Source organism: Meles meles, chromosome X (assembly GCF_922984935.1).
Source record: "Meles meles chromosome X, mMelMel3.1 paternal haplotype, whole genome shotgun sequence".
Lineage (NCBI taxonomy): Eukaryota > Metazoa > Chordata > Mammalia > Carnivora > Mustelidae > Meles > Meles meles.
This window is the reverse complement of record NC_060087.1, coordinates 131,649,057-131,674,300: the sequence shown is the minus strand read 5'-3', so window position 1 is coordinate 131,674,300 and position 25,244 is coordinate 131,649,057. Positions and strand designations below refer to the sequence as shown.

The 25,244-nt window shown below is 56.1% G+C and overlaps 3 protein-coding genes and 1 non-coding gene across 7 annotated transcripts; 1 reads left to right on the top strand and 3 right to left on the bottom strand.

Moving 5' to 3' along the window:
- Positions 1–10,564, bottom strand: TAFAZZIN (tafazzin, phospholipid-lysophospholipid transacylase). Of its 2 annotated transcripts, XM_045995779.1 has the most exons (10): positions 10,094–10,564; positions 9,797–9,925; positions 8,754–8,799; positions 8,423–8,508; positions 2,266–2,346; positions 2,154–2,195; positions 1,890–1,952; positions 1,640–1,692; positions 990–1,067; positions 1–852 (listed from the first exon to the last, which is right to left on the bottom strand). In XM_045995779.1, exons 1-10 carry the CDS (start codon positions 10,200–10,202, stop codon positions 751–753), a joined length of 789 nt encoding a protein of 262 aa, XP_045851735.1. In that variant the 5' UTR covers positions 10,203–10,564; the 3' UTR covers positions 1–750. The 2 variants fall into 2 exon arrangements, with proteins under 2 accessions (XP_045851735.1, XP_045851734.1); XM_045995778.1 differs by lacking the exon at positions 8,754–8,799 and having other exon boundaries at positions 2,154–2,346.
- A 1,185-nt stretch (positions 10,565–11,749) lies between these two features.
- On the top strand, positions 11,750–18,625 carry DNASE1L1 (deoxyribonuclease 1 like 1). Of its 2 annotated transcripts, none has more exons than XM_045995656.1 (8): positions 11,750–11,873; positions 15,259–15,471; positions 15,812–15,900; positions 15,982–16,068; positions 16,737–16,837; positions 16,983–17,095; positions 17,177–17,425; positions 17,508–18,625. In XM_045995656.1, the coding sequence occupies exons 2-8, from the start codon at positions 15,340–15,342 to the stop codon at positions 17,640–17,642; spliced, it is 906 nt and encodes a 301-aa protein (XP_045851612.1). In that variant the 5' UTR covers positions 11,750–11,873; positions 15,259–15,339; the 3' UTR covers positions 17,643–18,625. The 2 variants fall into 2 exon arrangements, with proteins under 2 accessions (XP_045851612.1, XP_045851613.1); XM_045995657.1 differs by having other exon boundaries at positions 11,800–11,865.
- Positions 18,626–19,385: 760 nt separating this feature from the next.
- RPL10 (ribosomal protein L10) lies at positions 19,386–22,071 on the bottom strand. 2 transcript variants are annotated; one of them, XM_045995658.1, is made up of 6 exons: positions 21,917–22,070; positions 20,975–21,033; positions 20,775–20,882; positions 20,440–20,578; positions 19,683–19,845; positions 19,386–19,599 (listed from the first exon to the last, which is right to left on the bottom strand). In XM_045995658.1, the coding sequence occupies exons 1-6, from the start codon at positions 21,937–21,939 to the stop codon at positions 19,447–19,449; spliced, it is 645 nt and encodes a 214-aa protein (XP_045851614.1). In that variant the 5' UTR covers positions 21,940–22,070; the 3' UTR covers positions 19,386–19,446. The 2 variants fall into 2 exon arrangements, with proteins under 2 accessions (XP_045851614.1, XP_045851615.1); XM_045995659.1 differs by lacking the exon at positions 19,386–19,599 and having other exon boundaries at positions 19,726–19,834; positions 21,917–22,071.
- Positions 19,893–20,025, bottom strand: LOC123935709. Its single transcript, XR_006816985.1, has one exon. It is a non-coding gene; the product is annotated as a small nucleolar RNA SNORA70 (small nucleolar RNA).
- Positions 22,072–25,244: the final 3,173 nt, after the last annotated feature.

Sequence of the window (25,244 nt, the reverse complement as noted above, 5' to 3'; positions counted from 1 at the left end):
TAAAACACAACACAGATGCTTTACTGGTTACAAAACATGAAAACCCAGGTCCCATGGGACTCAAGGGATGCCAGGGAGGTGGAAGACAGAGCAGTTGGTTGGCCCCCGCACACAGGCAAGGGACAGGGTCTCAGCCCCTTGCCACAGGCTCCACTTCTGGCAAAAGGCGGCTCGTCCGCCTGCAGCCCAGGGCTGGCCCCTGCCCGAGGACCCGACGCCTGTGGGAAGTGCGGGCAGAAGGAGGACGAGGCTGGCCCTGGGGAGGTGGTGAGTGGCTCCCAGATCGGGGCAGGTGGGAGAAGACCAGGCCACGGGCCTCATGGACCCAAAGTTCCGGCCCGGCCGCCTGCCCCCCTTCAAGTCCCCTCTGTCCTGATGCCAGCCCTGGAAGGGGACACCTGGAGGCAAGAGAGGAGCCCCGCCGAAGTTTCTCCTTTCTTTCGTGCCCAAGTGGGAGGAGCAGCTGAAACGCTTCCTGGCACTGAAGCGGCTCAGAGCGGAGGGCATGCTCGCCGACGAGGACAGGACACCTGCCAGGGCTTATGTACAAATCTGTCTAAAAAAATGTACATGACCTCAAAACACCAGTCCGTCCCCCAGGTGAGCCCTGTGCCGTGCAAGGACCCAAAGGCAGCACTGAGAGCAGGCGGCTGAGTCCTAGGTCCGAGCTGCCTCTTTCCCGGGCTTGGGGGCCAGCCGCCCCCTTCCAAGAGGGAGCAGGCGGGGGGCAGGAGCTGGGCAGGCTGCCGCCTATCTCCCGGGCTGCAGGTGGTTGTGCAGCTGCTCCGCCTGCATCTTCAGGCGCTGAAATTCTTCCTGAATGAAGTCGGTCAGAGCTTTGCGCATCTCTACCTGAGGAGAAGGACGCGAGCCTTGGGCAGTTTGGCCCGGGGCCCTGGGAGGCTGAGGGTGCCGGGAGAGGCCACGCCAGCCGCAGGGTAGCCCAGGGCAGGCGGGTGGGGAAGGCACGGGGGAGAGAGGCAACTCACAGCTGACTTGTTCTCCGCCCGGAGCCGTTCGAGCACAGGCAGAGCACTGAAGGGCTTCCCGATCAGCACCGTGATTTTCTGCGGGGAGAGCAGCCACCAGCGGGTGACAGAAACAAGCTGTGGCCCAACCACCCCGAGAGCGAGAAGCCAAGTCCTGCCCCTAACTTGCTGCGTGCTCCCTCATGGTCACGCTCCCTCTTTAAAACAAGGTTGTGTGTGTTGGGGGTTGGTGATGCCTGGGTGGCTCAGTTGTTAAGCATCTGCCTTCGGCTCAGGTCATGATCCGAGGGTCTCGGGACCGAGCCCTGCATTGGGCTCCCTGCTCAGCAGGAAGCCTGCTTCTCCCTCTCCCACTCCCCCTGCTCGTGTTCCTCTCTCGCTCGCCCTCTGTCAAATAAATACATAAAATCTTTTAAACAATAAAATAAAACGCAGTGTCCTGTCCTGCGCAGACCTCGGGGCTCCCCACCCCCCGCCCCCTGGCCTAGCTCCTCTTGCTCTCCTTCTACCGGCCTCGATGCCAGGAAGTCCCTCTCTCTCTGTTCCACTCGGTCCCCCTGCTGCGGCTGAATCTGGCCTCAGTGGTGCTAAGAGACAAGAGGCAGATGGCAGGCAGGACAGACAGACGAAGGCCAGCAGCCCCTACCCACCTGTCCAAAGCGGGGGAAGTAGGGCGGGCTGTTAGGGAGGACATCATTCATTCCTGCAGCACAACAGACAGAGGCCAGGAAGCAGGCATGGGGTGGAGCAGGGCAGCCTGGGAACACAGGAAGCCCCAGCCCCCACCACCCCAGGGTCCCTCTCCTTGCCACCCAGTACAACTCTCCCCAAACCTAGGGAAGGCCCCCCTTCCCTGCCCTCACCCCCAGGCTGCAGCCTCGGCCCGAGTGGGATGCTCACCGACATGCCACAGTGGCAGGATGACGGGGTTGAGATGACACTCGGCAATCAGGCGTCCGATTCCTGCCCCAGGGAGAGGCAGAAACGTTGGCACAAGCAGAGTTTTGGCGCCAGCCTACGGCAAAGCCACCGCTGCCCGCGTCCAGTTAAGACCAACCGCCCTGGTCTGGCTCCTCCGCAAGGCGAGCCCTTGTGCCACCGCTACCCCCCCCACCCCGCCGCACCCACACGCCCATCCCAGGCCCCCCGGGCAGCAGTGCTCACCCCACTTAAAGCGCAGGAACTCGGAGCTCATGTTCACCTTCCCTGTTGAGAGACAGGACAGGGGTGAGGCTGGGGAGCCAGAGGTGTGCGCAACCCCGCCAGCACCACTGACCTTCTGGGAAGATGTGCACCCAGTCCCCGTGGTTGAGCTTATCCAGAATGAAGTCCATTCCCTTCTGGTAGACGCCGTCTCCTGCCGAGAAAAGGCCGCACCATCGGTCGCCATTCTGCCGGGGCGCCCTCCTTGCCCTGGCAGCTCAAGGACCCCCTCATCCCCATCGCACCAGCCACGCGGACACCCTCTGATCACTGGCCCTGGGGACTCAGCCACGGTTGCCCTGGGGCCCACGACAGCATTTGTTGCCCTCTAACCCTCCAAGTACCCGTCACGGACAAGGCAGCATCACTCTCTCCAACCGTCTCCAACTGAACTTCCGAGCTGGCAACTCCTCCAGCAGCCTCCAAGCCCACCTTCTGCCCGCCAGACCCCCGCAGCCCCGCCCGCTGCGCCGCGGACACGGGCGCTGTGCGCCCTCGCAGACCGGCCCGTGGCTCTGCTCCCCACCGGCTCTGCTCTCCGCCAGCTCTTGTAGCCTTTCTCCTTGGGGTGCACCACCCCTGGGGTGAGCCTACCGTGTGCCACCCCGGCCCCGAGGGCACTGCGGTAGCAAACCAAGTCTGTTCGTGATTCCCAGCCTCACCGGGGCCCCAGACCCCACAGAGCAACCCTTTCCTGCAGTCTCGGCTGGGCCAGAGACCTCCCAGCCCCGCCTGAGCCCTCGGCCTCCACCATCCCTCCCTCCCAGCTCACCCCTTCGCCCCTCACAGGGCTCCCCCAGAAACTAGACTCTCCTTATTGAAGCCTCTTGGGAAAGGCAGAACGTCGATGCGACATACGGTGTCACTGAGAGCCGGGAAAAAGTCAAACTCGCTAGGCTGAAAAAAGGGGGGTTTAAGTACCCCCGAGACTAACAACACCCACCGTGGAGACACCTGGAGACCCTGACACTGAGCCCAGGGGGCCTGGCAATGCGCAACCGTGCAGATACGGGTGCCCAACGCTATGCGCTGGCCTTCGGCTGGGAGCCCCGTGGGGACACGCTCTGACCCCGTGGCCAGAATCTCCACCTTGCCCGTGGAGCGGACACTGACGGGCCGCCTCGTCAAGGAGGGAGAGACACACCATAAAGATGAGGAGACAGACACTGGGGCTCTCAAGTCAGTGCACCAGAATATGGGCTTTTAACCTGTTCTCTGCAAGGCCGAGTGTTTAGAAGGTGCTAGAGAGCCGTCCAGGAGGCTCGACTCAAGACAGCCCAGTAGGGACCTGGCCCAGCAGCTCACACAGGGGCTGGAATTGAGGAGCAGCCTGTCCTGGCGGATTCTCAGGGCATCACGAGAGCAGCGCTTCCCCTCCGCGGCACAGCTTTCCCTGGTAGGAGGGGGCTTCGCAGTGCCCCGTGCATCTCCACCAAACCGCACGTGTGCGATCGCGCCATCCACTTGAAATGCAAATCATGCTAAAGTACAAGGCTCCTCAAGCTCTGGGACACCGCCAGCGGTTCCAAGAAGGAAATGCAGAGCGGCACGCGCCTACTTCAAGAAACATGAAAAACCTTGATCTAACCTCACACCCAGAAGAACTAGAAAAAGAACAAAGCCCAAAGTTACTAGAAGAAGGAAATAATTACATCAGAGTGGAAATAAGTGAAATAGACTAAAAAAAAAATCAATGGAACCAAGAGCTGGGTCTTTGAAAAGATAAAATTGATAAACCTCTAGCTAAACTCTGCAAGAAAAGAGAACGAACGACCGGTACCACAGATCCACCAAGGACCCCAAGAGTAGCGTGAAAAATTACACGACAAAAAGTTGGACAACCTGAAAGAGATACACGCTCAACACGGAATCGGGAAGAAACAGAAAAGCCGAACAGGCCAACTACTAGTGAATGATTATCTGAATCGGTCATCAAAAAACTCCCGACAAACAAAGTCCAGGACCAGATGGCTTCACAGGTGAATTCTGCCAAACATTTAAAGAAGAGGTAATATTTATTCTTCTCAAACTATTCCAAAAAATGGAAGAGGAAGGAAGGGTTCCAAATACGTTCTGTGAGGCCAGCATCAGCTTGATACCAAAACCAAAGACATTACAAAAAAAGAGAACTACAGGACGACAGCCCTACGAACACAGACGCATAAACCCTCAACAACATATTAGCAAACTGAATCCAACAACACGTTAGAAAGATTATTCACCACCGTGGAGTGGGATTTATTCCAGGGATGGAAGGATGGTTCAGTATCTGCGAATCGATGCTAGAGACCCCGCTAACAAAATGAAGGGTGACAATCATACAATCATAATAGATGCAGAAAAAGCATTTTTTAAAAAGATTTTATTTATTTATGACAGAGAGAGACACAGTGAGAGAGGGAACACAAGCAAGGGCAGTGGGACAAGGAGAAGCAGGCTTCCCGCTGAGCAGGGAGTCCGATGCAGGGATGGATCCCAGGACCCTGGGATCATGACCTGAGCGGAAGGCAGAGGGCAGATGCTTAACAAATGAGCCACCCAGGTACCCCCAGAAAAAGCATTTTGACAAAATTCAACATCTGTTCATGATAAAAATTCTCAACAAAACGGGTTTACTTTTTCCTATTTTTTTAAAAGATTTTATTTATTTATTTGACAGAGAGACAGAGCACACAAGCAAGGGAATGGCAGAGGGAGAGGGAGAAGCAGGCTCTCTGCTGAGCAGGGAGTCCGATGTGGGGCTTTCCCAGGACCCTGGGATCATGACCTAAGCTGAAGGCAGAGGCTTAACCCACTGAGCCCCCCAGGCGCCCCTACAAATAGGGTTTAGAGAGAACATAACTCAACATAATAAAGGCCATCTATGACAGACCACAGCTGACATCATGCTCAATGCGGAAAAACTGAGATTTTCCTCTAAGGTTAGGAACAAGACAAGGACATCCACTCTTGCCGTTTTTATTCAACATTGTACCGCAAATCCTAGCCTCAGCGATCAGACCAGAAAAAGAAATGGGTGTCTACGTGGCTCAGTGGGTTAAGCCTCTGCCTTCAGCTCAGGTCATGGTCTCAGCATCCTGGGATCGAGCCCCACGTCAGGCTCTCTGCTCTGTGGGGAGTCTGCTTCTCCTTCTCCCTCTCCCTCTCGCTTTCCCTCTCTCTTTCAAATAAATAAAGTCTTAAAAAAAAGAAAAAGAGACAAGAGGCATCCATTTCGACGAGGAAGGAGTTAAGCTATCTCTGTTTGTAGATGACATAATACTATGCATAGAAAACTAAAGACTCCACCAAAAAGTTATTAGAAGTAATAAATGAATTTAATAAAATTTCAGGATACAAAATTAACATATAGATGGGGCACCTGGGTGGCTCAGTTGGTTAAGTATCTGCCTTCAGCTCAGGTCATGATCCCAGGGTCCTGGGATGGAGTCCGGCATCAGGCTCCCTGCTCACTGGGGAGCCTGCTTCTCCCTCTCTGTCTCTCAAATAAATACTTAAAATCTTTTTTTAAAAAAGAGAGAAATTTTAAATAAGGGAAAAGTACTACCATGATTTTGGCACAACACGTGAGTATTTAGCTTCTGCAAATGCTACTTCTGCTCGCCTGCATGGCTTGTCCAAGATCACGTTGATACTTCACATCATAAGGCCTGTACTTGGGGGGAAATGGAGTACTTTGGAACACGGAAGCCAAGTAAGCCAGATACTTCCTTTGTTTTAACACAATTTGTTAGATCTTCGCTCCACGTCACGTATGTTTAAAAAGTAGCTTGTCCCTGTCCACTTTCTCTCACTGAAGGTGCTGAGAATTAAGATTTTTTTTTAAGTTTTATTTATTTATTTGTCAGAGAGAGAGCACAAGCAGGGGGAGTAGCAGGAAGAGGGAGGAGCAGGCTCCACGCTGAGCAGGGAGCCTGATGTGGGACTCAATCCTAGGATCCTGGGATCATGACCTGAGCCGAAGGCAGACACCTAAATAACCGAGCCACCCAGGCACCCCCAGTTTTCTGGTTTTAACCGTACAATAAAACTTAGATGCAGAGCAAAAAGCAGAACAAGACAAGAAGTTGACGTGGAGGGTGCCAGGGTAGCTCAGTCGGAAAAGCATGTGACTCCTGATCTCAGGGTCATGAGTTTGACACCCCATTAAAAAAATAAATGAACTTAAAAAATAAATACATAGGGGCACCTGGGTGGCTCAATGGATTAAGCCGCTGCCTTCGGCTCAGGTCATGATCTCAGGGTCCTGGGATCGAGCCCCGCGTCGGGCTCTCTGCTCCTCAGGGAGCCTGCTTCCTCCTCTCTCTCCCTGCCTCTCTGCCTACTTGTGATCTCTCTCTCTGTCAAATAAATAAAATAAAAAATTTAAAAAAAATAAAAAATAAATAAATACATAAAACTTAAGAAAAAAGATGTGGACACAGAAAGCCTGTGTGTGAGGTTGCAGAAGGGAGGACCTGAGACTTAGGCACCTGAGCAGAGTTCCCATCACGCGATGCCACGGGCACTAGCCGCAACGCTCGTAGCTTCTGCTCCTGTTTCGGAGAAAGGAAGCAGCCTTCGAACGCAGCAAGAAGTGCAAGCACTCAAAGCTGCTGTCTCCAAAGAGCAGATCTGAGGACCTGAGCGCTGCAGCTTTTCATTAAAAGCCCTTCATTTTTTTGAGGTTACTTTACTGCGTTTCCCCAGCAGAAGTAAGAAACTCTCCCTTGACGTCTGACACCCTTCGGTTACCTCCTCCTCCCTCTTCCTCTTCGAAACAGACCTTCTGGGAGGGGTGGACACCCCTGCTATCCCCCCTCCCTCCTGGCCCTGGCAGCTCCTGTGGCTGTCACTTCACAGAAATGGCTTCTCCAGGGTCCCTGGAGGCTTCTCCAGTGCCAAGGGGCCCTGCTTTGCTTCCTTGCTGCCTGGCCACGGCTTCCTGCTGCCCCTGCTCACGCTCTAAGCTGCCACCCTAGCGCCTGCTGGCCGTCCGCTCTCCCTCGCTGCCATCTTTCCTCCACTTCTGCAACTCCGCTCGTCGCTGAGTCCCTACTACGTGCCCGAGCGCTCTTCTGAGCTCCAGAACTGCACATCCCACTGCCTCTGGGACTGCTGCCCTCCTCGGGCGACAGGCTCCTCCCATGAAACATGTGCAAAACACAACACCACGCTGCTTGCTGTCCGTCCATCCTCCCAGTGGCTCAGTGTCATCAGATGTCACCTAGCGTCGTCTTCAAGCTATCTTTTCCTTACCCCTTCCCACACCCAGTCTGTCAACAAGTCCTGTCTACTCTGCCCCCAGCTGTCCGCAGCAGGCTCCAGAGGCGCAGCTATGATGGTCTGCTGCTGCCGGAATGAGCCAGCGCGCCCCTACCTGGGCTCCTGGCCTCCACCTGGGCTCCCGGCCTCCACTGAGCTCTGCTCCCCCTGCCCCACCAGCCACGCTGCGGCAGGGATGGTTTCTCTCTGAACCACATAAGGAAGCACATCAATGCCCTGATGACAGAATAGAGTCCAAAATTCTTAACACGATTATTCCAGAACCTTCACATTTGGCTGGCCTCTAAGCTATATTTTCTACATTTATCGCTTACCTCTTCAGGGCCTGGCATGTGCTTACTGCGTCTCGAATGCGTTTCCTTTCATACTCTGCCTAGAAAATATTGTCCTTCCCCAGACAAAAGGGCAACCTGGATTCAAATCCTGGCTTTGCCACCTCTCGCCCCATGACCCTGGGCCAGCGGCTTAATTCCTCCAAATGCCTGTATCTGGAGGATGGGGATCAAAATGGTCCCCACCTCCTGAGGCTCCCAGTATCCCTCACCCTGCAAGCCTGTTTTCCCAAATGCGGCGGCTTCCAGCACAGGCCACCACCACCGCAGACCCATGACACCACCCTCCCCTCGCTGAGTCTCTCAGCTGCGGACGATGCCCCCTTGGCTTCTGATGCCACAGTCCCGGGTTCACACAGCCCTCAGGCAGTCCCAGGAAACGCGTGCTCTCCACGAGGCCCTCACTCCTCTGGCAGCCAGTACCCCCTCTGCAGCCACACGGTGCAACTGGTACTCACACTAGCAGCGCAGTGGCCGCTGGCTCCCTCTGTGCCCAGGTTCCATGTCCCACCAGGGTCCCTCCACTCCTAGGACTGCTCAAGCGAAAGCACTGGCCACCAGTCCCCGCTCTGAAGAAAAGCAGGGAAGCCTGCATGCACTGGCCCACGAGCCCCTCTTGGAGGACCAGCTCACCTCGGCACACGGGCACACACTTGCCCAAGCTGAAGAAGCGGGAGTGCAGCTCTCTGGTGAAGCAGATGTCTGCGGCCGCAGGGGTCCTGAAGTAGGGACAGATGCAGTCACCTCTGCCTCCCCTGTACCCTAATTCCCTGCCCTCCCCCAACATGATGCCTGACATCGTCGGCAGTGTGGAAAGGAGGCACAGGAGAGCCTGCGGAACCCCACCCCGTGCCCTGCCTGTACTGCTGGATGCCGCCTCCTGGGCAGAGCAGGAGGAGGGCAAATCTGGGCAGAGACGGGTGAGGCCTGCCAGGCCCACTGTGAGGGGCCCATTCCTCCTCACCAACGCATCAACTTCAGGTTCCAGATGTGGCGGAGTTTCAGGATCCCTAGAGAAGGAAAGGCTTCATGGCCCAGCTTGCCTTGTCCCCAGGGAACATCTTTTTCTGTCACCCAGTTTCAGGGAATGAGGAACAGAGGCAGCAGTACTACCATTTCCCTGGGGCTGCAAGCAGCGTCTTTCCGTCCCTGGGGCTCCAGCCCCGTTTCCCTGGCTCCTCCCTCTCTCCCACCCTCACCCACATCTTAGTCGCCGCCACATCCAGCCTGCCTACCCGCAGGTGTCTTTGGCCACTGCCTCTTCCTCTACACCTCTCGCTCCACTGTTGCTGCCACCACAGTAGTCTCGGTTGCTGAGTGCCTCTAAAAGGTCCCTCCTGGTCTCCTGGTGTCTGCCTATGGCACTCCACATGTCCTTCTGTGCCCAGTGGCCGGGGTGAGCTCTGAAAGGCTCTGATTTGACTAACTAGCTTCCCATGAGCTCTACAACAGTCTAACCTCCCGAATCCATCAATACAAGCTCTGGGCACCCCTCTACCCAGCCATCTGGGTTACTGGAGCCAAGCAGCTCCCTGTGAAGTCAGCAGAGCAGGAACTTCCAGGTGGCGAAGTGGGCTCCCAAATGAGGCTGGTTAAAGGATACATACTCGGCCTGGGGCAAACCTGGAAGCAGGACACGGGTCTCCCAGCCTCCAGCCCACACCTTCGTTGACAAGATACCCTATGGTTCTCGGATTTGTTTTAATACTCTGTGGGACCTTCCACAGTTTAGAGAATGGAGGGGTCCACAGGCCTGATGCGACACAGTACCAGCCATCAGACTTTGCCCTGCAGCTGCTTCCTCACTTCCTCGGTCCCTCCAAATTTCTGAAGCCCTTACCAAGTCATATTCTGAGAGGACACTGAAGGGGCCACCAATCCTATTTTCATCGTGGGCGCAGGGATATGCACAGAGCCCAGTGAGAGGTGAGTTGTTTCTGCTTTTGTGTGGCCCCCTCCCGGGTTCTCACCACGCCTCCCTACGCCCAGAACCCTGGTGCCAGGTACCCCAGAGGTGAGGGTCATCCATGCAGGACTGGTGATTGGAGACAGTGATGAGGGGCGTGGCTGGGCCTCGGTTCTCGATGAGCTCATACAGCACCTCTTTGTTGTGGACGGTGAGGTGGTTCATGTACTCTGGAGGGAGAGACGAACTGTGGGGAGAGGTCTTGGCCTCATTCTCCCTGGGTCCCAGGGCTCCCCCCAGCCAAACTGGGCCCTACCCACGCCCACAACCCCAAAGCCCGACTCTGGCTGGGCGTGGAGAGCCGTGGCCGACTCTGCCTCGGCTTTGGGCCCACTCACTGGTCCAGAAGCAGCTGTAGGTGCCCACCAGGCCCATGACGACGCTGCTGGCCAGAGTCCAGGTGAACGGCGGCACGGCGGGGAACGGCCATTTCACATGCAGGGGCATCTCCCCCGCCCCCACCGAGCTCCCCCGCGCCCCTCTCCCAGGCGGCCCGGCGCTCCCCCTGCCACGGGGCAGCCTGTGAGGCCGCTCTAGGTCTGTGTCCCCGACCGCTGGAGAACTGGATCTCTGACAGGCCCGCGCCACACGGGCTCCGTGCGGCAGGGGACTCGACCAAGGTCACCTCGCAGGTCAGGCCAGGGCCGGGCCGGCCCCCGCTCTCTCGCCACAGACGAGCCGCTACCGGGGTCAGGAGCCGGGGGTCGCAGTGAGAAGCGAGCGGGCCCGGCGGTGGCAGCCAGGGGCCCCGCGCCCCCGCCGGAAACCGAGCCAGCGACGGCTGCCCGCTCTCCGCTGCCTGTCGCAAAACGCTCTCAGGCCGCTTGACGGCAGCGGGGGCGGGCCCTGGGGCCGTGTGGCCCCGCCCCGCCGCGCCGAGCACCTTCCCGGCGGCGGGTGCTGCGCGTCCGGAGGTGTCAGGAGCTAACCGGGCTCCGCAGCGCAGGGACCGGACACCGCTAAAGGCTGGAGCTCACGGCGCTTTTACTTTAGTTCTTCTTCCCCTTTATTTTCATTGAGGCGAAATTCATATAACGGAATTAACCGTTTTGTAATATTTTGTACCATTTTATACTGTATGCCATGTTTTATGTGTGTAACGTGTTATGTGTTACATTATAGTTTCACATAATTAACTGCACACAGTTTTGCAGTTACAATATTACAGCTTTGTACACTATGTGTATATATATGTAACATGTAATATGTGATGTATATGTAGCAACAGATGCCAAATAATAAAGATACCATGTATAATATAGTATTTCCTGCCGCTCAGTACGTTTCCAGTGTTCTCAACCACCACTCCTATTCCCAGAAGAAAGCCTTGTATCCGCTAAGCCCTTGTTTATTTTCCTTCTCCTCTTCCTCCTTCTTTTATTGAAATAATCTCTACGCCCAACATGGGGCTTGAACTCAGGACCCTGAATTCAAGGGTCGCATGCCCCACTGACTGAGCCCCTGGAAACATTTTCTAAAAATCAATAAAAGGGTGCTTCAAAAATAAGAAATCTGGGCTCCTGGCTGGCTCACTTGGGGTCTCCAGAGAGCGGAGGAGTGTGCAGCCTCGCTGGCAGGCGCCCTGGGGACACGGAGAGGATGCTCTTGTCCTCGGGGGTCCCCAGTCTCGCGGCAGGGCTCCCCCGATTTCGGGCACAAGCTCCGGCTCTCCTGTGTTCCCTACCAGGTGCCACCTAGAGGCAGCCCGTGTGGGGGACTGAGGGCTGGGCCTGGGAGAGCACAGCTCCCGGTTGGCATTTGCGCGCCGGCTTCCCCCCCACCCCGCGCCCTTGGCACAGGCACCCCACTCATTATAGGAACGCTGAGGCTCGATCTCTGTGACTCATGAGGCTGTCATCCGCCCACAGCTCCAGACCTCCAGCAGGCGCCTACTTCCACGTGGGTCAGAGAAGGTGGAGTCCGGCCGTCCGCCCCGCGGGGCCCAGCCCCAGCGCCAGGAAGGGTGGGGCGACCGGCCGGGCCGGAGGGGTGGGTCGGGAAGAGTCCCTTCCTCTTTTCTTCCCTAAGGTTCCTGCCTAGACCGCCGCGGCGACTCCGTAGCGGTGTTGCGAACTCTTTACAGCTGCGGCGGGCGTGGATACGGGCTGGTGTGAGTAGGTATGGGAGCCCTCTGAGCAGAGGGAGGAAGTTGCCCCCTGCCTGGGGAGAAGGGAGAAAGGGGAAGGGAATCCTGGGGGCCAAGACTTAGCGTTGGGAGCCTGGGCTGGGCTTTGGGCTGGGCTTTGGGCTGAGGCCAGAAACAGTCACTATGGTTCTTCTTGCCTTTGGCCCTTTTGCTGGCCCCTGACCCCAGAGCCTTCTAGCCTTCCCTTGACAGCAGGGGGCTGCTTGGATGTCCACATACATCCCAGAATAGTAACCAGGGCAGGGCACCCAAGCCTGCATGAGTGACAGAGCGCAGGTGGCCCAGGACATTCAACCCAGCCAGGAGTGTGAAAGAGACTAGATGACAAGGAAGGGAGAACAGGGAAGAGAGGGCAAGAAAGATAGAGGAAGGCAGAGCGAGAGGAGACAAAACGTTACCTGGGATGCAGTGGGAAGTTACTCAAATAAGAGGGCTCAAAGGGGTGCCTGGGTGGCGCAGTCAGTTAATTGTCCTACTCCGGGTTTCAGCTCAGGTCGTCATCTCAGGGTCGTGAAATGGGGCCCCGCATGGGGCTCTGTGCTCAGTGTGCAGCCTGTTCTGGGTTCTCTCTCTCTCCCCCTCTCCCTCCTGCTCATTCTCGCTCTCTCCCTCTCTCTCCCTCTCTACCTCCCTCCCTTCCTCCCTCAAATAAATTAAAATCTTTGGGGCGCCTGGGTGGCTCAGTCATTAAGAATCTGCCTTCGGCTCGGGTCATGATCCCAGGGTCCTGGGATCGAGCCCCACATCAGGCTCCCTGCTCTGATGGTAGCCTGCTCCCTCTCCCACTCCCCCTGCTTGTGTTCCCTCTCTCGCTGTGTCTCTCTCTGTCAATTAATAAATAAAATATTTTAAATAAATAAATCTTTAAAAACAATAAGAGGGCTGAAAGCTATCAGTAGAAGGGAGTGGGGGAAGGGACGGGAGCAGAGAAGGAATATGGTTATTTTTGCCGAACCAACAGTTCCAGCCACGGAGACACCCAGCCAGCTCAGTGTCTCACCTCACAGCCCCTTGCTAGGTGTCTCTTGCCTGACAGCCCCTCCTGTGAGCCAGTTGGAGCTAGATTGGAGCTGAGCACAGAAGTCCCCCTGCCCCCTCCCCAGTTGTCCTAAAGTAACTCCCTTTAGCCCATTATAATACTAAAGTCTCCTGTAGGTGGAGTTTTCCAGCATTTTTCGAACAGACGTTGTTCGCACTAACATGCTGACTTGCTAGACCCGCACAATTGAACCCAAACTGCCTACGTAAGCTCCCTGCCCTCACCCCTAACCCACTGGATAAAAGCTTCCTCTGTTAACCTCCTGGGGAGACAGTGCTTCATCCCCCGTCTCCTTCCTTGTACCAAGAACTAAAAACCTCTTAGCTTTTATTTTATTTATTTTTGTAATGATTTTATTTATTTGACACAGAGAGACACAGCAAAAGAGGGAACACAAACAGGTGGAATGGGAGAGGGAGAAGCAGGCTTCCCGCTGATGGGGGGGCTCGATCCCAGGACCCTGGGATCATGACCTGAGCTGAAGGCAGAGGCTTAATGACTGAGCCGCCCAGGCGCCCCAAAAACCCTCTTAGGTTTTAACCCTTTCTTGGGTTATGTTCAATTTGGTGCACCGCAGGGGGTGAACGCCTTGAGTCTGGTTACAGAGGTGACAGAGAAAAGCAGGCAGACAGAAGTAGGGGACTTAGGTTGCTTAAATGAGAATGACATGGATCGGAAGCAAGCAAGGAGCTGAACCCAAATGACAAGACAAAGTCTGAGTGCGTCTGAAACCACGGTAAACCAAGAGACACTTAAAAAGCAGGGGGCTTTAGCAGGTCGGTTGAACAAGAAGGGCTGTCTGGTGAGGGCAGGGCCGTGGGAAAGGGGCCCATCCCACTCTGTAGTGGGTGATTTGGTCTGGCTGAGATGATTTTCGGTGCATACGCCTTTGAACCCAGTAATTCTGCTGCTGGGAGTTTGTCTTAAAGATAGCATCTCCCAAGCAGAGAGAGCTGTGTTGCTAATGGTGGTGAAAAGTGGGAATTCACTGTGACATTGATCTCCTGTGACCTGTTGGTGGGAATGGAACAAAAGGGTTAGCCCCTATGGAAAATGGTCTGGTGGCTCCCCAGAAGAGTGCGACCCAGCAGTTTCACTTCTGGGTATACACACGAAAGGATCTGCAGCAGGAACTGGAAGAGATCTTGGCGCACTCAGGTTCGCAAGCTGAGTGATTGACAGCGGCCAGGGCTGGACGCGAGCCAAGTGTCCATGAACGGCGGAGTAGGTCAGTTCAGTCAGGTTTATCCATGCCGCTGAATGCTCTTCGGCCTTAAAAAGGACAGAAATTCTGAAACATGCTACAACCTAGATGAAGCTTGACGGCATTATGCTGAGTGCAATCAGCCAGTCACAAACACATGTAACGGATGACTTCTCTCTAGCACGGTGCCGACAGTAGTCAGATTCATGGAGACACAAAGTGGGACGGTGGGCGCCAGGGGCTGGGGGAGGAGGATAGAGGACGAGTGTCTAATGGGGACAGAGTTTCAGTTTGGGAAGTTGGAAAAATTCTGGCGATGGGTGGCAGTGTGAATGTATAAAACAGTGTGCTTGTACTTAATGCCACTCAACTCTACATTTAAAAATGGTTAAGATGGGGGCGCCTGGGTGGCTCAGTGGGTTAAAGCCTCTGCCTTCGGCTCAGGTCATGATCTCAGGGTCCTGGGATCGAGCCCCACATCGGGCTCTCTGCTCAGTGGGGAGCCTGTTTCTCCCTCTCTCTCTGCCTGCCTCTCTGCCTACTTGTGACCTCTCTCTCTGTCAAATAAATAAATAAAATATTTTTTAAAAAATGGTTAAGATGGTGAAAAAAAAAGTCAAGATGGTAAATTCTATGCTATGTGTATTAGCACAATTAAGAAGAATGAAGTCGAGGGGCACTTGGTGGGCTCAGTCCGTGGAGCATGAGACTCTAGACCTCGGGGTTGTGACTTCAAGCCCCACATTGGATGTAGAGATTACTTAAAATCTTTGAAATTTGAGAGAGACAGAGAGACTGAGAGACAGAGCATGAACGGGGGGACGAGGCAGAGGGAGAAGGAGAAGCAGGCTCCCCGCCGAGGAGGAGGCCCGCCAGTGTGGGATTGATCCCAGAACCCCAGGATCGTGGCCTGAGCCGAAATCAAGAGTCATACGCCCAACTGACTATGCCACCCAGGCACCCCACTTAAAATCGTTAAAAAAAAAAAAAGTGAAGTCGAGCCCTGTGCGCTGGTGTTGGAAGGCGTCCATGGGGAGAAAGGCAGGCGGTCTGTGATGCTGGCGGTTCTGGGAGGCCAGTGCTGGCTCGGTCCCACACTGCCATGTCCTTTCAGAGGCAGAACAGAGCCCAGCTGGGAGCGTGCCCCGGGACGGCCTGCATTCCTCCAGAGGGTCCCAGCAGCCCCCACACAGCCATGCACTACCCAGCCGTGCTCCTGCTTCTCCTGCCTGGGGGGGCTGAGGCCTTTCGCATCTGTGCCTTCAATGGCCAGCGGCTGACGCTCTCCAAGGCGGCCAGAGAACACGTGATGGACACCTTCGTTCGGGTAGGTTCATCACTGAGCGAAAGCTGTGCCCACGACCCAAAGCCCCCGCCCTGCCCGACCAGGGGCATTTCCCAGAGAAGAGGGGACATCGGGAGACGTGGGTATGGAGATGGGGAGCACATTCCTTCCCTGTCATCGGCCTCCGTCCCCTCTGTAATATGGGCGCAGTGTGGTTGGGGCGGCCCTTGGTCTTCTCCCAGGTCCTTGCTGGTCCCAGTGCTCTCCGTGGGCCTCAGCCAGAGAGCTGCATCGCTCTCGGCCGCACCGGTGCTCGTTCCCCAGGGAGCCCGACCTGCTCCCGAGGTGGCTGGCACTGACCAGCCCTCCTGCTGTCCGGCAGATCCTGGCTCGCTGCGACATCATGGTGCTGCAGGAGGTGGTGGACGCTTCGGGCAGCGCTATCTCTCTCCTGCTCCGAGAACTCAATCGGTGAGGAAGGCTCTGCGGGGCTAATTGGGCCCCTCCCCAGCACCTCCGGGGCCCTGAGCCTGGGTTTCCCTGTCCCGGCAGATTTGACGGCTCCGGGTTCTACAGCGTCTTGAGCAGCCCCTCGCTGGGGCGCAGCACGTACATGGAGAAGTACGTGTACGTGTACCGGTAAGCACGGATGGGGCTGGGCCGGGCGCCGCGCCCAGTGCCAGCAGCCTCCGTCGTCCCAGTCGCTGCGGGTGCCTTCCTCCCGCGGTGGCCCCCACCTTCTCGCTGCACTTTTTCTCCTCAGTGGTTTTATTTCGGGCTCGGACTCTCCTCCGGCCTAGCCAGCTGTGATGGCCACGTGTCCCGACGGCAGGGGGACTCCGTTATCCGGGCGCAGATGTGGGGCCGCTCAGCCTCTCGCCCGTGGAAACCCGCGCAGGGGTCAGGGCAAGGCTGGCCTCCTCTTTGGGAGTGAACCCGCCGAAGCTTCTGGGAAGAGACTCACCAGTGAGGGCTCATTGAGGACCTTGGGCAGACCCAGTTTCCAGAGACAGCCCTAAGTCTGCAGGACAGCCCGGGGTGGGGGAACCCTCTGGGGTCGGGATGGAGAGGGCAAGGGGCTTGCTCAGGTGAGGAGACCTGTTTATACACGTGAAATCATCTGTCTAGAATCCACTTCCGTGTTATGTGAAGTGTATCTCAATGAAAAACAGTTCTAGAAATGCAGCTAGGAAGGCTGCGGTCACGTGAAATAGGGCTGGTCGTGCAGGGCCCCTCACTCTGAGTCCCAGCTCTGAGCCCAAAATCACTGATGTGGGGCCACTGCTTCTCATGCCTCGGTCCCCCAGGTCACACAAGACACAGGTCCTGGATTCCTACGTGTATGAGGACACGGATGATCTCTTTGCCCGGGAGCCCTTTGTGGCCCAGTTCACGTTTCCCAGCAAGGGTAGGAAGGGAAGAAGGGTGGCCCTGCGCCTGGGAGCAGGAAGGAGGGGCGGGCTGGCGGTCCCAAGGGCGTGGTTGCTGGGAAGAGGCTGGGCGAGAAGTGCCCGGGAGCGGGTGGGAGCCCTCGGTCCCTTGGGGCCTTGCAGTCCTTCCCAACCTGGTGCTGGTCCCGCTGCACACCACGCCGAAGGCCGTGGAGAAGGAGCTGAATGCCCTGTACGACGTGTTTCTGGATGTCTCCCAGCGCTGGCAGAGCCAGGTAAGGTTGGGACGATCGCACGGGGGACGGGGGGGGGGGGGGCACTGGGTGACCGGGTCTGACTGCTGCCCCCCTCTCCAGGACATGATCTTGCTCGGGGACTTCAATGCTGACTGTGCCTCACTACCCAAAAAGCGCCTGGGGGAGCTGGTGCTGCGGACGCAGGCCGGCTTCCAGTGGGTGATCGGCGACGAGGAGGACACCACGGTGCGGGCCAGCACCCGCTGCGCTTACGACCGCGTGGTGCTGCACGGGGGCCGCTGTCAGAGCCTGCTGCGCTCCGCCGCTGCCTTTAACTTCCCCAGGAGCTTCGGCCTCACCGAGGAGGAGGTAAAGGGCTGCGGCCGCAGCGGGCCCACAGGAAAGCGCCTCGGACCCGACGCTGAGGCTCTGTCCTGCCGCCTTCCCCCAGGCCCTCAACATCAGCGACCACTACCCTGTGGAAGTAGAGCTGAACCGGGCGGCGCCCGGGGTCCCGCCTCTTGGCCTGGCCGCCCTGTTGCTGCTGCTGCTGCTCCTGCTCCCCCGCCTGGGCCTGGTGGCCTGAAGCAGCCCTGAGCCTGCCGCGCACAGATGTGAGGACGGCGCTGCCTTCGGGACTCGGATCCCGCTCGCTCCCGTGTGTGCTCCCGAGAGACTCCTCCATCTGATCATAGCTCCGCCCCACCGCGCTGCAACCCTTGGCCATCTGCCTTCTCTTCCGCTTGGCTTGTGTTCTTTGGTTGGGCCCCTGCCCGGCCTTAGAATGTAGGAGGAGACAGGTCCTGAGGCTAGACGCGTGCCACTCTGTCCCCAGCTAGCGTCAGGAGTGGGGACAGAGCAGGCTCCAGCGCTGGGGGGAGGAGAGGGGAGGCTCGGGTGATTTGTGCTCAACCACAGGGCTCAGAGAAGGGAATCACAATAGACTGGAAGATTTTTTATATAACCAAAAGGAAACACCGCTGAGAACAAAAAGCTAAATTGTGGGGCTATTACATACGTCGAGCACATGTGCCAAGGGGCCGTTTTTATTACACGCAGGATCCCTATGAATCAATAGGAAAACTGCGGCAGACGCAGGGGTGGATAAGCAGTTTACACGCACACATGCACAGTAACTAGCAACAAAGTACTTAGAGTCGTTGAATCCAATAAAAAGTTGCAAACAGCCCTGCTGTCTGCTGTCAAGCCTAACTTCGCCATCACAGTGGGGCCCAACCTCCCCCCACCCGGAGTAGGGTCGGTCCACCTTGGCTGCGTGCCCCCAAGGCAAGGCTCGGACTGGTAACCAAGGCTAAGGGGCAAACAGAAGAGAGATGCCCCACCCATGAGTACTTAGGTGCTCGTGCAGGTGAAGGGACTACCAGATACTCGGCAGAATGCTAATGGTGATCCTGTTCTGGGTGTTGGTATCATAGAACCCTTCCTTCCCCAGCTTTATTTTCCAGAGAGCTCAGTAAAACCAGCTAGTAGGACATCAGGGCCATTTAAACACAAGTACTTATGGTTTAGAACCATCTCCAGGTCAAGAATAAAGGTAATTTTCAACCTCACCAATGCCTGTTAAATGATTATGAAAGGCCGGTGGACTCACAAGGGCCAGAGACTCAAAGCAGCACAGCTCAGGGCAGGAGCAGTGGGGCTGGGCGGTCACCATGGGCCACTCTGGAAGCACATCTCTTTAGGACCCTCTGGGCATCAGGCCTAGCGGAGATCCCTCCGGCTTGCTTCAGCTGCCCCGGGGTACTGTGCCAAGTGCTCCTCTTGGAACCCTGCCTGCAACTGAAGTGCCAGACAGCACAAAGGACCCCCAGACCGAGGGGAGCTGCACACTCTTTGCCAAGAAAGGTCATCTTACAGGCCATTTCAGGTTGGGGGGGGGGCTTGAGCTCAGGGTGGAGCAGTCCAGGACTTGTAGAGGCCACAGAAGGGGAGGCAGGTAGTTTCACGTGCAGGTCAAAGCTGCCTTAACACATGAAACGACTCAAGGGCTAATAGAAGACCCATCTCTCAGACAGCTGGATGAAACATGGCCGGAACCACTCACTTCTCCCCACTTCCCGGCATGCTGCTGGTCTGGGGCCCTCGTCGAGGAGAGCTTCCACAGCGGCCACAGCCTTTTTCACCCACAGGGCAGGGCACTACACTGACAGCACTCAGTGCCTAGCGACTCATCAGAGTGAACTTGTAAAGGGAAATCTCGAACTGACAACTTCCTAGCTGGACAACTTAGCAGTCTTCTTCTCAGAATAAAGGACTGTGACTTCAGAGTTTACAAAAAGGCCCCCCACCATGAATCCGGATGCACAGAGACGGGAAGTTGGATTTATTGGTGGGCATGAGTATGACGGGAAGGGGTAGTGCCAAGGTTCTCATGAGTGCAGAGCCCTCCATTTGTCCAAGGGACCACGGTTAGGGATGTATTTGACCCCACAGCCATCTGGGATAAGCCGCTTTTCAGTCACCATGTCTTCGAATTCATCTGCATTGAACTTAGTAAAGCCCCACTTCTTGGAGATGTGGATCTAGGGAGAGATGAAGAGAATGTCATCATAACGTCTGGACACTGGGCAGGCAAAGAAAGAATGGTGCTTTCAGCACAACTCACCTTCTGGCGGCCAGGGAACTTGAACTTGGCCCTGCGCAGGGCCTCAATCACATGCTCCTTGTTCTGCAGCTTGGTACGGATGGACATGATGACTTGGCCAATGTGCACTCTGGCTACTGTGCCCTGGGGCTTTCCAAAGGCACCCCGCATACCTGTCTGCAGCCTAAATTGGAGATAGCCATGAGGTCAGACCCCAGCATCCACCGAAAGGGCTGTCTCCAAGGTCCCTTCAGGCAACCTGTACAATCGACAGGCTGCATACACTACCGAGGAGGCTACTGTTCGCAGCCGCGGCACACTGGGCCCCACAGACAAAGAGCACAGTCGGCTTAACTGGCTGCAGAGAACAGAAAACCCCTAAACTGACTAGCCGGTCCCCAGGAGGCGGCACTGGGCTTATCCAGAAGCCTGGACGGTGACTGCTTCAGCTACCTGCTTGCTGGCAGATGGCTGTCAGCAGGATTAAGGCTACTCCCTCAGAAGCGCCTCTCTCCACCAGTCAGTCACCAACAGATGAAGTTGAGTCACCATGCCTCTTACGCTTGTTCCCTCAAGTCAATTCTGTGCAGTGGTAGGAGGGGAAAATAGTCCATTAAAATGTACTCGGTAGCCTTTAACCTGGTTTTATTACAGGTGGTCGAGTTTGGTTGTGCGAGGCCCATTTCTTTACTCTGATTAAGAAAAAAAAAACAAGCCAAACAAGGGCCTCAACTAGGGCCCAACACCTGAAAAGGCAGAGACCCAGGACCCAGCTCACCTGTCCGCGCCAGCACAGGACAACATCTTGTTGATGCGGATGACATGGAAGGGATGGAGCCGCACTCGGATGTGAAAACCATCTTTGCCACAGCTTTTCACCATGTATTTGTTGGCACAAATACGGGCGGCCTCCAGGGCTAGGTTGGCGATGGGGGGGAGGCAGCACAGTGAGACAGGACAGCCCCGAAGCAGTTACCGAAACCCTCCCTGGCTCTCACGGCGCCATCTGTAGCGGCCACGTTGACAAAGGCTGCCCGTTGGATACTCGTGACTAACTGATAAAGCCCGGGCAGGCAGAACAGACAGAGTGATTAGGAAGGCGCCCTGCCTCACCTTCAGAGGAGAGCTGCTCGTATTCATCAGACACCATGTGGCCGCATAGTGGGAACTCATCTACTTTTGCCTTCTTCCGCCCCAGGTCAAAGATGCGAATCTTGGCATCTGAAAAAAACTTGTTAAGTATGTGGGAGAGGGTGCCATAGGCACCTGAGTCAGTGGAGCCAAACCAGTTTGGGAGCTCTCCCACTACTTACCAGGGACACCTCTGCAGAATCGAGATTTTGGATACGGCTTGTTCTTGCAATACCGGTAACTGCGGGGAAGGGGGGAAACCCAAGTTTACAGTTCACAACTGAACCCAACAATACTTTGGGGGGGGCTCCCTTAAATAAAGACAAAAGGAGGACTGGGAATGGAGAGAACAACAATGTGTCAATTTCCCACTGTCTCCACCCCTGGTGGTTTTAAGCAAGATATGGTCAAAGAAAGACGGTGAGATGCTAGAAAACACCCATGCTACGAACAAAAAAGCCAAAGAATCTCACTTGATCCCTTATCATGGTTTCATACTTCGCATAAAATCTACAGGTGCAAAACGGCTTTTCCAGTTCAAAAAAAAATATTTCTCACTTCAAGGCACTGCCAACTCGCTGATTAGTAATTCAGTTCATGCCGTCCACCGACTTTTGGGCACGTGGCACTAAATCCGCCTCCGAACCACGTGTGAAGAGATCCTGACGCCCCCTGCAGGGCACACGAGGCGGCTGAGCCCGCTTTTTGGGGCGGCCCTTGGCGACCGAAAAAGCACGGGCATGTCGCCCGGAAATAAGGCCGGGATAGTACACAAAGGCCCTGAAAGGGTATCGAGCCTAAAAAGGTGGCAAATTTCCAAGACAGGAGAGAAGCAAGGGAGACGTCGCTCCCAGCCCGAAAAGTGGTGGAACGGATGTAGTCCAGGGTAGTAAATCGGCCACCCTGAACGAAACAGAAGCCGCGCTAAAGAACAGCATGTACTTTTAAAGATACAGTATAACCGAAGACCCCAAGCGACCCGGAAGGTATTGGGAAAATCGTGGAGTCTGTTCCCACAACAGGAAAGGTGCACTAGAGGCCCCACCCCACGGTTGGTTTTAGAGGCTAAATACGGCTCTCCCTCCTTTTTCACAGCTGCTAAATTTCACGGATTCAGGACTCACCACCGGGCGGGGCGGCGGCCCATGGCGACACCAGGATCTTCAGTGGCTGCAACGAAACAGATAAAGTCGGACAGAAGACGAGGGGAGGCCTCAAACTAGGCCAAAGGATCAGCAAGGGCAACGCACGGCCCTAGAACCGTTCCCACTCACCTCGCCGAAGGAAAAGAGGCGCTCTCACGCCTGCGCATGCCTTATATAGGCGGACTATCTTCACGCGTAGGTACCATAGAGTCCTGACCAGGGCGGGTGGACGCTCTGTCACACGTCCTAGACCATAGACGCAGCACCGTTCTGCGCCTGCGTACAGGCGTGGCTTCCGCACACGCGCAGAACAGGGCCGAGCGGAGTGTTAGCATACGGGCGGCCGCTTGGCCAATCTGGCGTCGCCACATCGGCACAAGAAACCTGCTTCCGGCTGGCCATCTTGGGTGTAGAACTCCCGCAGGGCTTTGCCATCACTACAAAAGACATATATCCCTGGAATTGAAAGAAGGAAAGTACCCTAGAGTGGGGCTTACGGCGGCTGCGTGCATGTTCCTGGAGGTCACGAGGCTGAGACCCGGCCTCCGAGCCTCCCTCTGGGCTCCAGGACCCCACGGCACACGCCATGCTGGAGTCTCGGTCCGCGTTCCTTTGTCGGCGGAGTGGCTGGCTTACCCCGCCCACGTCTCCCCCGACCACGTCTCCCCCGCCCTAACCGAATAGTCCGGACCTGGCGTTGCTGGGAACTTCGCGCACATCCTCCGGTCATGGAGACACGGGGCGGGGCTGAGCCCTCTCGCGAGAGAAGAGCCAGGGCGAAGCCCCCCACCCCGTGATCCGGGGCCCGAGAGACCCCGTGTGCGCCTTAGCTCCAGCCCCGCCCACCCTGACCCGGCAGAGAAAAGAGACAGTCGGCTCCCAAGCATGACTAGGACTGCGAGGGCGGCGAATCCACCCAAGATGGCAAAGGAACACCACATGGAATTCCTTCTCTGGTTGTGCCCCAGTCCTGGGCTCTGAGAGCGGCCTTCCTGTGCGCTTCTGGGCGCTTGCACCCTCCCAGGGCCCATATTACACACTCTTCCCCTCCCACTGCGTGCCCGTGCCCAGACTGTATGCCTCTGAAATGGTTCCCAATAAAGCGCCCGCCCCCACAACAATAGTATCCCGAAAGGGGAGCATAATTAGTGCTTGAGTTACCAGCAATTTCAGTAACCGCCAGAAGGGTCCACACTTCTGGAGGTGGGGTCAGGAGAAAACTAACAAAGTCTTTCCCATGTCACTTGATAGGTGTGGCCTCTGCCAAGGAGGGAATCCTGCTCAAGCACACCTGATGTCCAGGACAACCTGTCACTGGAGTAAATGCCTGCAGGTCCCTTTGTGGTTTCCACTTACAGCGATGGTGCAGGGTGCTATCCAGGGCACCCAGCGCCCCATCCATCAAGGGACTCTGGTTCTGGAAAGTGGGCGAGAGCCTGTGATTCTACTGGAGCAACTAAAGTCAGGTTATTTTGTTCTGCTACCTAGAGCATTTAGAGTTATATATATCAAGCATGCTGTAGCCTCTGCCTGCTTATCTCATTCATGGTGATCTTTTGTTGTTGTTGTTACTGTTTTTTGAAGTAGACTCCAAACCCAGCATGGGGCTTGAACTCTCAACCCAGAGATCAAGAATCTCATGCTTTACTGACTGAGCAGACCAGTTGCCCCCATGGCTTTCTTTTCAGAGCTTTTCAAAAATGCAGGTGTTCCCACGTTAAGGTTCTCACAAAGCTTCACGAAAAAGAGCTGCTTCTGGCCATTCCATGAATCATAGGGATGGGATGTTCAGATCGACTGTGATGAATCTACCCTCAAATTCCTCTCTGGCCAACACTTTATGTCCCCCCCCCAAAAAAATTTTGTGTTCCCTTGTCTCCCTCACAGCCAAGATTGTCCTGGCATTAAAACACATCAAATAACAGACAGCCCTGGGTCCAAGTTTCTTTTTTTTTTTTTTTAAGATTTTATTCATTTACTTGACAGAGAGACCACAAGTAGGTAGAGAAGCAGGCAGAGAGAGAGGAGGAAGCAGGCTCCCTGCTGAGCAGAGAGCCCGATGCGGGCTCCATGCGGGGCTTGATCCAAGGACCCTGAGATCATGACCTGAGCCGAAGGCAGAGGCTTTAACCCACTGAGCCACCCAGGCGCCCCCTGAGTCCAAGTTTCAATCCGCCTACAAAGTGGACTGCTCCGTGTCACACCAGCACACGTGCAACTGTAACTTCTACCAAAAATCTCTCAGGGACTTCAGCACCATTGAGTGTCTCAGCTTGCCTCAGTCTGACAGCCTGAGAATCCATCCGCATAATGCTCCAATAGGATTCATTTGTCAGATACCAGTCAAACCTGGGGATTTGCATTGACGTGTGCACTATTTCCTCATGGTTCGCACTTTGTGCCCAGGTGACACAGGGGATAGCTCGCGTCTCAAGCACAACATGAGTTCCTTTGCGAAGATCGTACCCCAGAGGACGTCATGACACCTCATCGACCAAGGAAAGGCCAGGCCTTTGGATACAGGGAAGCAGCTATTTCCAACTACAAATGACGCTGCGAGGGACGGATGTCACCCCTTTCTCAGCTTCAGCTGAGGTCCACCAGAGGCCCCAGTTCCAGGCGTCGCGGTCCCACTCCTCCAACCACGGCCCTGTCTCTCACACGAGACACACGGCCTGGGAACTCCGGTGACCTTGGGACTCTGTGACCCGCACAACTAAACGTGGTGTTTGATTTTCGGCCCCGCCCACCCTGGCAGGCAGAGGCACTAAGGGAATTTGTAGGGCCCTGGTGGAAGTTCTCTGGTTGTCATACCGGTGACTTGAGCCGAGCCCAGAGGGAAGGAACCCGGACTCGAACTCGTCCTTCCTCCTCGGCGCGCTCTCAGGTGCACTCAGGGATCGTCCCGCACCCCCATCTTCATGACCGTCCTCGCCGCCCTGACGGTCCAGGGCAGCGGCCGCTCCGGTTCCCCGCGGCGCTGACGGCCCGGCTTGGCCCGTCACGCCGGTGAGCCGCAGAGGAGGGCCTGGCGAAGCACGAGGCCCCTGCCGGCCACGGGACCCTCACGACCCGCTTTCCACTGGCCGGGAGGGAGCCCCGCACTGCGGCCCGAGGGCTGACCAGACAGGCCCCCACATTCCGTCCCTGCCGTCTGTCTTCCGGGACCCCTCCCCGTTCGGATCCAGCAGCCATCGGGCATGAGTCAGGGTACGGGAAACAGACAGGGTTTCCCAACAGAGGGGACGGACCGGGAGACGTCGGTCACTCAGGGACTGGACGACTGGAGTCACAGAGGTAAAGCGGG